Below are 11,270 nucleotides of genomic sequence, written 5' to 3'. Positions count from 1 at the left end.
CCACGTGGACATAAAAAATAATGCAAAATTATAAATAGTAATGTGTCCACGTGGGCACATATATACCTTAAAAATACACTATTAAATAGTTCAGGGGGTAAAAAATACGGTATTAAATAGTCTAGGGAGGTAATAGATTCTCATGAAAGTTTAGTATCGCAACAACAAATCCGACCAAAGTTGGGGTATTTTTCATACCCATATCCCAAAAAACAATGATAGCTTCTTTCTTCATACCTTTGCACTTTGAGATAATACCACTTTTGGTCCCATAGTTGCAAAATAAAATTTTGATTTTCATACTTGTGATACATTTAATTTTTAATTATTTTAAATATATGTACTATTGGTTCTTCTATGTAGGAAATTTATTGAGGAAATTTTATATATCCCTATAGTTTGAATCATAATTATGAAAGTAATTATAGTTTATTTGAATACAAATCATAGCAAGAGTTTTAGAGAAGAGAGAGGCAGGCTACGTCAATCTCAATTAAAATTGAATACACATATCACAGATTCATAATCTCTTCTCTCTCGAATCTCTCTCCTAATCTCGCCCACAAATAGATATACTAGCTTTGAAATTGAAACATAGCATATTGTATCATCCCTAAAATAAATTCACAGATATAGTTTGTATCAATTTTGTGATACACAAATGAAAAAACATGGATACAATATTTTATATTTTATCACCCTTAAAATAACTATACAGACCCAAATTTTTTTATGATAATAGTTGTATAAGTTTCTTTTCTGATAAATAAATACAATTCGTTGTATCAATAAAAAAAGAGAAACAACTTGAGAATAGGTGCATCAGTTTTTCTTATACACATAATTTTTTTTGTGATACGTAGATACCATTGATTGTATAAATCTAGGAAGAAGAGAAAACTCATACATTGATGATTGAACAACAAATCAAGAACTCGAAATGAATTTTTTTGATATATCAGCGTTAATCCAATAAAAATGAATCAATAATCCACAACCACCCAAAAATATTGAAGACCAAGACCTACTGGTATAGATAAAAATAATTCAGGTAAAACTTTAATATAATTTCGTATTGATATAAGAAACAGAGAAGAAAAGAAGAAAGGTCCATGCAATGAATTGCGGAAAGGGAAAGAGAGTGGGTAAGAAGAGAACGTAAGAGGAGAGAGAAAAGTGAGAGAGGGAGAAAGGGAGAGACAGAAGAGGGTGGCGGCAAGAAAGGAAGATATGAGAGATTTTCTATAAAATCCCAATAGTTTTATTATATAATTTTTTGAAAGTCTATGTATATATAGTAGTTATGTTTGCTTAGTTATATAGCTTTTTCAAATTTATTATATCTGAACTATTTAGAAGTATAACAACAACATAATTAATATAATCTCACAAATGGCATTTGAAAAACAACAAAAGTATATTACCTTAAAATATAGAGTAACAATACAAGCTTAATTAGTAACACATGTCACATGTGTAATTAAAAAGTGGGTTGATTAATCATTCTAAAATTTTGTGAATATTCACAAGCAAAGAGTTAAAACAACACATCTCAAATACTTAAAAGATTAAATGTGTTGAGTAATGTCAACATCCTGCCTATGACAAGGCCAACGAGGGGCTGGGTGGCTCGGGTCGGAGTCATGATCGAACATGACGCTTGCTTGGTGGACTTAGTTAAGAAATAATGTTGCGCCTTATCAGTTATAGCTTTTGGCATAATGGTAAGCACTTGAACCTAACAAGTGGCATCAGAGCCAAGGTCGTGGGTTCGCTTCCCAAGAGCAACATTTTGCATGAGGCAAGTGTTGGGAGGGGGATTGTTGAGTATTGTCAACATCCTACCTATGGCAAGGCCAACGAGGGGTTGAGTGGCTCAGGTCAGAGTCATGATCGAACATGACGCTTGCTTGGTGGACTTAGATAAGAAATAATGTTGCGCCTTTGCTATCAGCTATAGCTTTTGGCATAATGGTAAGCGTTTGATCCTAACAAAATGTGCTTAAGTCAAATATCACAAGTACATATAGTGAAATTTACATATAGTCAAATATCACAAGTACATATAGTGAAATTTATTAACAGATTTTTTTTTGTGGAACTCATGTTGAAATTAAAGGAACTTTGGCAAAAGAAAATTACAGAAGAAAGAGATGAAAGATCAGACATTTTGAGACAAAAGCCTTCATATTAGCTGTGATTTCATATATCATGATGTACAACATTATAAATACACATAAAGAATTGCTTCTAGTCACTGCAATTCTCAAAATGCATGCATCCAGGAAGTGTGAAATGAATAAGTAATACTATGTATGTATCAAACTGTACTAGACCGATCCTTATTTTAGCGTAAACTGGATTTTCTACTTGTTAGCAGGGATATTAATCAATGAATGCAGATAGCAACCATACCATCCCAGATATAAGTTACAATAGTACAAGCCTCTTGATCTACCATCTTATTCCCCGAGAGTCAGGTACTCTAAGGGTGATCCACAAATGCTCAAAGTGGATGGTGACTGAGAAAATGTCACCAGTCTGGATCATAATGTCGTCAAGATTCCTGTCTGGTTTGAACAGAGACAAGAGCAATCTGGTTCAGGCAACTCTCTTTTCACAAGACGTTTGTCACGATTGATCATTAACCTAACAAGCGGCAACTTCAAAGAGACCTGTCGCCAAATTTCTTTTACTGTTCCATTTGGGTCCTCATATTCATAGTAATGCTTCACCTGAAGATACCACAAATCAAGAGTACATATGTTAAACACTTTGTTCTAGAAAACATAAAGGTCCAAACATGCAAAATCAAAGGGTTTCTTTATGTTTGATTAGATGTTAAAGAGTCCACATTAACTAAAACATGAGACACTTGAAGTAAATTTAGGAAAGATAACATGTAAGAACAAGCTACACAGTAACCTATCTGGAACAGATCATAATACGTTTTATCCACTTCATGACTAAATAGCTGGCCTAAAGCACTAGAATTAGCTGGATAAGAGATCATCCGCCTTTGCTAGCAATTAAATGAGTCAAGTACCTAGAGAGCTAATCTAAATTTCTAAAATAAACAATATTCTTTTGGTGAGTGATTCAGCAGATATGAGATAACTGAACTTCTTCTCGAAAAACACAGAAGAGGACGCAGCTGAAAAAACAATTTCTTGTAATACACATTCTTCTTCAAATGAAATTGAACAGCTTCAGCTTAACTCTAAGGAGGTTTCCATAGAAGAGACAAGAAGCAGAAATCGCAATATCAAAGATTTCATTGATCCAACAGATAGAGAATATCTTTTTAGACAATGGAACATAAGAAACATTCATCGATCCTTGCTCATTTGTTTCTTTGTTGACTGTCAAAAATCTTGCAGATCCTTCTAAACCTTGATGCATTTGTCATGTCTCCTATTAGACATCTTTGAACAAGATAGTAACTCTTTGAGAAAGGAAAAAGGGAACACACACACACACCTCTTAGAGTGAGTCAGTATATCTATAGATTTTACCATTCCTCAATCAAAGACATGAGGGGGAAAAACAGAAAAAGAACCTCACATGCTTATTTATGTACAAAGTGTGCAATGTATGTAATAACTCCAATTTGCAAATTTATTTCTGGTTATAATAGGATGCAGGAACAAGAATTATGTACTAGTAAATACCTTTTTCAGCTCCCGTTGGTATTCCAAAACTCTCTCCATGCTTACTTTCCTGAGCTTTTTAACCAAGAACCCCGGCTTCACAGCTGTGTTAGAGTCTACAAAAATTGCAATTTTCCTGTAGTCCACAACATCCTCAAATGGCAATTCAATGTGATCACTGATGATTACAGGGACACACAAGCTCACAATAGCATCAAAAAGGCGGCAAGCTGATGGAGTATCACCAGCTGGATGCAGACAAAATTTTGAAGTGTGCATCCCTTTTCTTGCCTCACGACGGCTCTCCCTAGATTGTGCACCATGTTTTATGATGACGTCTTCTTCTTTCTCAAGCAATTGAAAAAGCAAATCACGAATCTTTCCTCCCTGACACATTAGCAAACAAGCTTTATGTAAATAACTATGAAACTGTGATGTACATTGAGTGCAGGGAAACACACATAACATGCAAATAAAACTATAGAGTGATACCATTTGTCTTTTCTATTTTTGCTGATAAGTATAGTGATACCAATTCATCATAGTATCTTAACAGAAGAAACTAAGTGGGACCATTTTCTGCAAATGAGGTAGTATCTTAAGGGAAGAAAGTTAATCTTGTAAAGAAAATAGAACTTGGGCCTAATTCAACCCCAAAAGATGGCTATTGAGATGAGGATTGTTGGCACTCTACTCGCAGCAAATGTATATGTTTCTTATTAAAAAAAAGAATGAAATTCTGAATTTGTTCCTATGATTAGCAATTGTGGATATGGAAATGAAGGATGTCTTACTCAGGGTAACTTAGTTCCTTAAAGTGTTGTTGCTTTCTAGACTTTACACTGGCTAGATAACAGTTATATACTTATATCTATTAAAAATGCATCTTTTCTTCTAATCAGCACATCCAGAAGAAATAAGACAGTACCAGTGAAAATGAATCCTATATCAGAAACAAGATGATCAAATACCAAATTATGAAACTTTTCCCACCAATTACCTCCTTTCTATATCGATTGCCCATGAAGAAGAGCAAGGAATTCCGATTTTCAACGCCAATATCCCCAGTGTATGTGTTAATCCGATGTGAGTAGGGCAAGATGACATCCTTAACAAGAGATGCCTGATTACGAGCCAGCCTTCCAAAATCAGAAACTAACAGCACTCCATTCTTCACCTTATCCACAACCTTGTATAAGGCATTAGGATCCTGGCATATAAACACGTGATCCCAACCATTGTTCCTTTTCCAGTACTCCTGCTGCTCCAACCATTCAATTAAAGACTCCTGCAACATGCACAATGCAATCATATGCCATTTCTATGGAATTTAATTCCGAAACACAAATGTATACACGTATACACAGAAACAAAGCCACTTCTAGATCTAACAAGCATGAGACGACCATCATCCTCTTTCTTTAGTTTTCTTTTTCTGATTACAATGTTGTCCAACCCAACTTATGTGCACCTCAACTAATAATCGAGTAGCAGCCACCTCAGGTATCACATAGTTCTACTGGCCAACACAGGTATCAAATAATTCTACGCTCCAATGTGTATTAATCAATGTGGACATGTCTAGAAGCTCAACCAGAAAATCTAAGCAACAAGCTGTTGAGCTAATAAAGGGAGTCCTCTAGAATTGTGATAGATCATTTAAAACACAATTCACCAATTATAACTAGTGTAACTAAATTAACAAGTATAGACTTATAGAAGCAACCTAGAACAATAAAGACGAAAACTTTAACTCAAAAAGCAACACAATGCAATTCCAGAAACATGAATCATGAAGAAAATAATCCAACAAATAGTGATTCTTACCTGCGTTTCCTCATCGCTATAAGCCGGCCTCTCCACAGGTGCAACAACAGCATTATTGGATCTAATCGGATTCGCCACAAGGCTCAACGACGAGAAGAAAGGCACATAGAAAAGGTCAGCTTCCTCCGGGTTCATAACCCGAGTCACAGCCGACCCGACCCGTTCTAAACTCGGCCGATTCAGGTCAGAAAACAAATACCACTCAGCAGAATGCTGATTCCCAGGATACTTAAGCAACGAATCATCACTCTGCTTCTCTCCACCTCTTGCCAACGCATAGCTCTCAATAACCCCATACGTAAACTTTCTAGGCAGATCATACATGTAAACTTTCACAGATTTGAAATTCTGGGTATTGTAATTCCTGCTGAAACTAACACTGGAGACATTGTTTGGTGGGTCTGAGAAGATGAATGTGTTGAAGAAAGCATACAAAGCTAAGATTGAGAACAAAGTAGTGGCCAGTGTAAGAGTTGATCTGGTAAATTTTCTGGGCATTTTGTTGATTAGGGATTTGGGTGGCGACGCCGGGGAGATGACGACGGAGGACGGTGGCGGTGATCGGAGTTTGGGTCTTGGATTCATGGATTGTTCCCCAAAATTTATGGTGGTGAAACCATGTGCAATATTGCTTCAAGATTTGGAAAAATTAATTAATATTTATAGGGTTTGTTTATAACTTAAAACCAAATAGAATTGGGATAATAATTGCCAAAAATTATTTAACTAATGTTTGTAATATAATTTTTTTGATAAAATTTTCACTTTTGAAATTAATTCATATTGAGGTCGAAAATCCAAATTAAATATAAAATTTATCTTAAATTTCAGGTTTGTGTGTCTTAATTTATTTTGTCAAAAAATAATGTAAATTTCAAAAATTCAATACTAAAGTCTATTTCTAATAAGCTCAAATTTGAAATAAAATTTCTATATATATAATTTAGAAAAATAAACTTTAATGATCAATTTGTTAAAACAATTACAAATCTATTTAATATTCTTTTATTTACTTTTTCATGTATATATCCAAATTTTAATCACGACTAAAACACATGTTAAAATTGCTTACAATTTTTAGATGTATAAATCTGAAATATTTTGCAAAAATCAAATTTTTAAACTTCAAAAGTTTGAGCTTTTAACAAAGGCAGCTTATGGAGAGGGAGTTGTTTATTGGTTTTCATTTCAACAAAGGTGGCAAACTCAAGGAGAGGGAGATGTTTACTGAATTTTCATTTCAAATTACTATTTATTTATTTATTCCTACTTTTTCCCTCATGAATAATTTTAAAACATAATTTTTTTTATTAATTTTCAAGGAAATAAAGAGATAAAATTGCAAATCTTTAAAAATAATAAAATAAGATATAAATTACAAAAACATACATATTTGGTGTTGACAGTAGTAATTCTCTTTATAATTCATGCGATCATAATGACAGGTTGTCCTTATTATCTCCTACTAATTGTTCATTACTTCTCAAACGACTATCCACACTCTTGACATTTATTTGTAGAAGAAATTCTCCACCTATATAAAGGATATTTTCTTCTTTGTGTTGTGATACAGAAATAATGAAAAAGATGAGAAGTGGAGTTTATATTTTGAGGTTAGTGTAGTGAAAGAAAGAGTCTAGACAAAGAAAAATATTCTAAATTTCCAATTTAATTACTATACAAAAGATAGTAGTAATTGTATATTAAAAAAAGATGTTCTTTTGGTGGAGCTTTAAACTATTCAACTAATTCGCAGTTGTTAGAGTTATAAACATTATTGGGTTGTTGTATCCTGCACAAACAAGTCAAGGATTGTACTGTTAATCAGTGTAAATTATACCACAGTAATTATAGAGATATCAATGCCTTAGCTTGAATATATTTTTATTCATATGATCTTTCAACAATGCCTGCTGCAAATTGGCTTAAATCTGACATTAATCTCACAATGGTATTCAATTTTGGGAGTTCAGCATGTTTTTTTTATCAGAACCAAATTATGCACCTGCTATCTCCTATCAACACAGTATCGAATAACTCTGCTTAAGCTGTCAGGGTAACTCTGTCGACCAAAACCTAGACAAATGAGAAGAAATCACCTAATGTTTATAGCTGTCGGGGGAATTCAGTGTTTGATACATCAATTTTGATGGTTGTAGACTTGTAGTCAATAGGGAGAAACCAAATGGCTAGCTACTCCAAGAAAGAGCTTTGGACTAATAAATCATGCAGAATAGGTGTTCAGCATAGTACCTATATAGATAAATACCAACAGAAGCAATTAAGGGCATTCTTGAGAAGGAAACAGTTGAAGTACTTCACAGCATTCATGCAAATGCAGATAAAACGTTGATCAAGAACATACACGGTTAGTCGGTTACTGCAATGAAGAAAAGTATCTGTAGTCATTCACCAAATATACTTGAATCACATCTAACAATAGTACTTATTGCATGCTCAGATGTTGAACATCGGTTCACATGTCATGTTACATCAATGGAGAGATTGGAAAACTTGCTCGCAACCAAGCTTGATTCTAACCCGGGGGCCATTTCAGCTGTCTGCCGCCAAGTACGTGCAAGTGAAGATGGTATACAGATTGACCTGTGCAAGAAAGAGACGAAACCTTTGTTACTTCATTAAGTACTGTCAAACTGTTTTTAAAATACTAAAAGATGCATAAAGAAAACTTTCGATGTAATTAGCATTGTATTCATTATTCATACAAAGTTCCCATGTTAGCAATTAGGTTCACATTTTCGGAGGAGAGTGGAGGAATATTAGAAGGGAGATAGACTCACATGCAGAGGGACCACTATTAATGACAACTCGAAAACCATCTACAATGCCTTCTTTCTCCGCTACTATCTTGGCAGCATAAAGGAGGTTGCCCAATATATCTTCATGTCTTTGTTCAGCCTTCATAGATCAGAACGGAACTAGTTGCAAGGTATCAATTACCAGAGAAATTGACACGGAAATGAACATAAAGACAAGAAATAGAAGGTTAAACACAGCAAAATTGACTTTTTCGAGGGACAACTTCGAAGTTGCTAATCTATAAAGTTGTTCACGGGCACCTAGATTCCAGTCTTTTCCTAAATATTTCTATTCTTTATTCTGTAATCATCATTGTCAAGCTACGAGCACTTTCATATAAAACTGCTATAACTTCGTAAAATCATGCAAAAAACAGTGCAAGATGACCACCTTTTACACCCAAATAAGTGCTTGCCTTCACCGACAGATTATATAGATCTCAAGTATAGGGGAAAAATCCAGTACCAAAGGGATATAAACTTGTGGAGATATTATGGTCATCTATTTCCACTTCGGGACAAACAATTTAGATAAAGACTCCCGCACCCCGAATTTTGGTATGACTAGTGATTTGTGCTATACCAAAAGTCAAGATACGTATTCCTTGAAACTAGGCATAGAATCCATACCACATTGATAATAATATCAGAAAATAGATAAAGGGAAAAAGACCCACCTTTCCAAGCTCTGTTAATCCATCCCTCGACTTCGGGATAATTAGAACATGAACAGGAGCTTGAGGATTGATATCGCGAAAAGCAAGAACCTTTTGATCCTCGTATACCACAGATGCAGGTATCTCCTTTGCAATGATTTTATCAAATCTGAATGCACAAACAAATTGATCAGAATGCAGTGAGCCTAGATCATTCAGTCACCATGTCTGACAGAAAGTATGCAAGTCAAACTGTGGATGTTCACGTCAAATTTACTAGTATGAAACAAAAGCTTAAGCAGCTCTACAAATTAACCAAGATCAGTTTAATCGTTCTTTCTCAGGGAAGGTAATCATGGAACATAAAAGCAAACTACTGCCGCAACAAACACTTGTTGCCTTGTAACAATTCAAATGTCCAATTAACTTCAAATCTTTCCTGTTTCTCTGTAAGGTCGAAGTTAATGCTGTATAATACGTATTAGAGGGAAAGTTGGAAACCAAAAATGACGTAACATCTTGCGTTAAAACTGAATGATGATATTTAATGAGAATTGAAGTAATTATTTCAAAAGTCAGGATATCATATTACTATGTAGGTCATATCATTCTCAAAAGTGGACATATCTGTTCTTCTTACACATGCATGTTTTAGTTATCATCCACTATTAAGTAATCAAGGGAAAGAAATAGCAGATGTTTTAGCAATCAGCTTTTTCATTTTTGCTGCCTGCTAAGTGCCGTAAAAAAATCATGTGTTGGTATTCATCTGATTCCAAAATCTACACTCCAGTTCTTGAGGAGATATACACCGGGGAGGTTTCTGAACTAAGAAATGCAAGTAAAAAGGATAACTATTGCAAAAGAAAAACACAATACAACAAAAAGATGCAGAGTTCAAAATAATGGTAGACTTGTAATTTTTTTGTGCCAATGACTTCAATGTTTTAGTTAAAAAGGCAACTCTATAGTACTATTCTTCTTCAATAATTACCTCCAGTAGTCAATAAATTAAAGGTCTCCTATTTCCTATAAGCATAAGTAACACATATATTCTATAACAACCAGAAAGAGAATGCATAACTGATACAAACATCGTTGATTAGTTTGAAGCTCTGACAATCTCAACTTAAACAAGTAATAGAACTACAAAACGTTCTATCCATGGGAAAATAGTACATGGTTGGAGCTCCAGTATCAGCATTTACAGCAGCTGCCCTGGCAGCTGCTTCCTCATCATGTGCAGCAGCTACATAAGACCTGTCTTTACAAAAAGAAAACAAATCTCAATAAGAAACTAGAAGAGGAACTCAGGGAGAGGGAAAAGAGGATCCTAATTAAGTTGCAAATAAGTCTACAAGTAAGCTCCTGATTCACATTTGTTGTCAACAATAGAAAACACTTATCATAACTGACACATTGAAGTCTGGCTTATAGCCTGAGTTACAGATTTATCATAAGAGACTAAGCTAACTATGACGAGAATATGCATTCAGATACAACTGACACGACTACAATCACATATTAGGCGTGTAACAAGAGAAGCAAAAGAAAAAAAACATTTCATAATGTAAACAACAAAGACTCAGACTACTAGAAACAGTAATCATCCCTTAACTAAGATGACACATTCAAGGGGTTTCAGTAGCTCCACCACACTCAAACGACCATCATAAGAAATGTATGAAATCACTTAGTATGATTAATGCATCAGTAGCCCTCCGTCCCAATTCATATGACACCCCTTTCCGTTTTAGGAGACCCGGTAACGTTATGACACCATTACATTTCAATTTAACCTCTACAACTGCCATGTACTCAAAATCATCAAATTATTCAAAAAATTAAAATTGGCCTGTTGTTTTACTATCTAAAGTCAAATTGAAACAAAATACACAATTCTTTAAGCTCAGTATCCAGTCAATTATCATCACATAAGGGAGTTATAAAGAAATCAATGTGAAAGGATTAATCGGACTGCAAGAACCCCATTTTGCAGATGCAAGTAAAAATGACAGATACCTCAACAAAAAGGACAAAGTTATTGGTACAACAAGACCAGAATGATGTACAAGCTCTCAAAAGCAATATATGGATATTGAATCACTAAATTCAGGATTTCCTTGAGAAGTTTACAAACCTTTGAGATTGAAGAGGATAACGTGAGGCTGGTACGATTCTTGGTATATAATTTGATGCCTTTATGAAACCCAAAGCTTTCACTATGGAAGGGCCTCTGCAAATATGAAAAAATCACATCTTTCAATAAGTAGAAAAACAAAGAAGGAGGAAGTGTGTGTAGGGGGGGGGGGGGGGGC

The 11,270-nt window shown here is 34.5% G+C and overlaps 2 protein-coding genes across 2 annotated transcripts in view; both read right to left on the bottom strand.

The window, feature by feature from the left end:
• Positions 1-2,168: 2,168 nt before the first annotated feature.
• Positions 2,169-6,143, bottom strand: LOC102592773 (probable arabinosyltransferase ARAD1). Its single transcript, XM_006364984.2, has 4 exons — positions 5,478-6,143; positions 4,651-4,938; positions 3,672-4,037; positions 2,169-2,735 (listed from the first exon to the last, which is right to left on the bottom strand). The coding sequence occupies exons 1-4, from the start codon at positions 6,060-6,062 to the stop codon at positions 2,547-2,549; spliced, it is 1,428 nt and encodes a 475-aa protein (XP_006365046.1). The 5' UTR covers positions 6,063-6,143; the 3' UTR covers positions 2,169-2,546.
• A 1,608-nt stretch (positions 6,144-7,751) lies between these two features.
• LOC102592096 (14 kDa zinc-binding protein) overlaps positions 7,752-11,270 on the bottom strand; it is a 3,998-nt gene continuing 479 nt past the window's right edge. The window contains exons 2-6 of the mRNA XM_006364982.2: positions 11,093-11,188; positions 10,132-10,212; positions 8,974-9,121; positions 8,279-8,396; positions 7,752-8,081 (exon numbers count right to left, since the gene is read on the bottom strand). Coding sequence (XP_006365044.1) covers positions 8,014-8,081; positions 8,279-8,396; positions 8,974-9,121; positions 10,132-10,212; positions 11,093-11,188 — 511 coding nt within the window. The 3' untranslated portion in view covers positions 7,752-8,013. The remainder of the gene's footprint in view (positions 8,082-8,278; positions 8,397-8,973; positions 9,122-10,131; positions 10,213-11,092; positions 11,189-11,270) is intronic.

The sequence above is a fragment of the Solanum tuberosum genome, unplaced genomic scaffold, assembly GCF_000226075.1.
Source record: "Solanum tuberosum cultivar DM 1-3 516 R44 unplaced genomic scaffold, SolTub_3.0 scf00527, whole genome shotgun sequence".
Taxonomy (NCBI): Eukaryota; Viridiplantae; Streptophyta; class Magnoliopsida; order Solanales; family Solanaceae; genus Solanum; species Solanum tuberosum.
This window is presented reverse-complemented; position numbering and strand designations above follow the sequence as displayed.

Bases quoted from the DNA above. Each gene is read 5' to 3' on its own strand.
- LOC102592773 (XM_006364984.2), bottom strand. From the start codon at position 6,062: ATGAATCCAAGACCCAAACTCCGATCACCGCCACCGTCCTCCGTCGTC. The intron at 4,939-5,477 runs GTAAGAATCACT...TGCATGTTGCAG, and splicing joins ATAGCGATGAGGAAACGCAG to GAGTCTTTAATTGAATGGTT. The intron at 4,038-4,650 runs GTAATTGGTGGG...CTAATGTGTCAG, and splicing joins GCAATCGATATAGAAAGGAG to GGAGGAAAGATTCGTGATTT.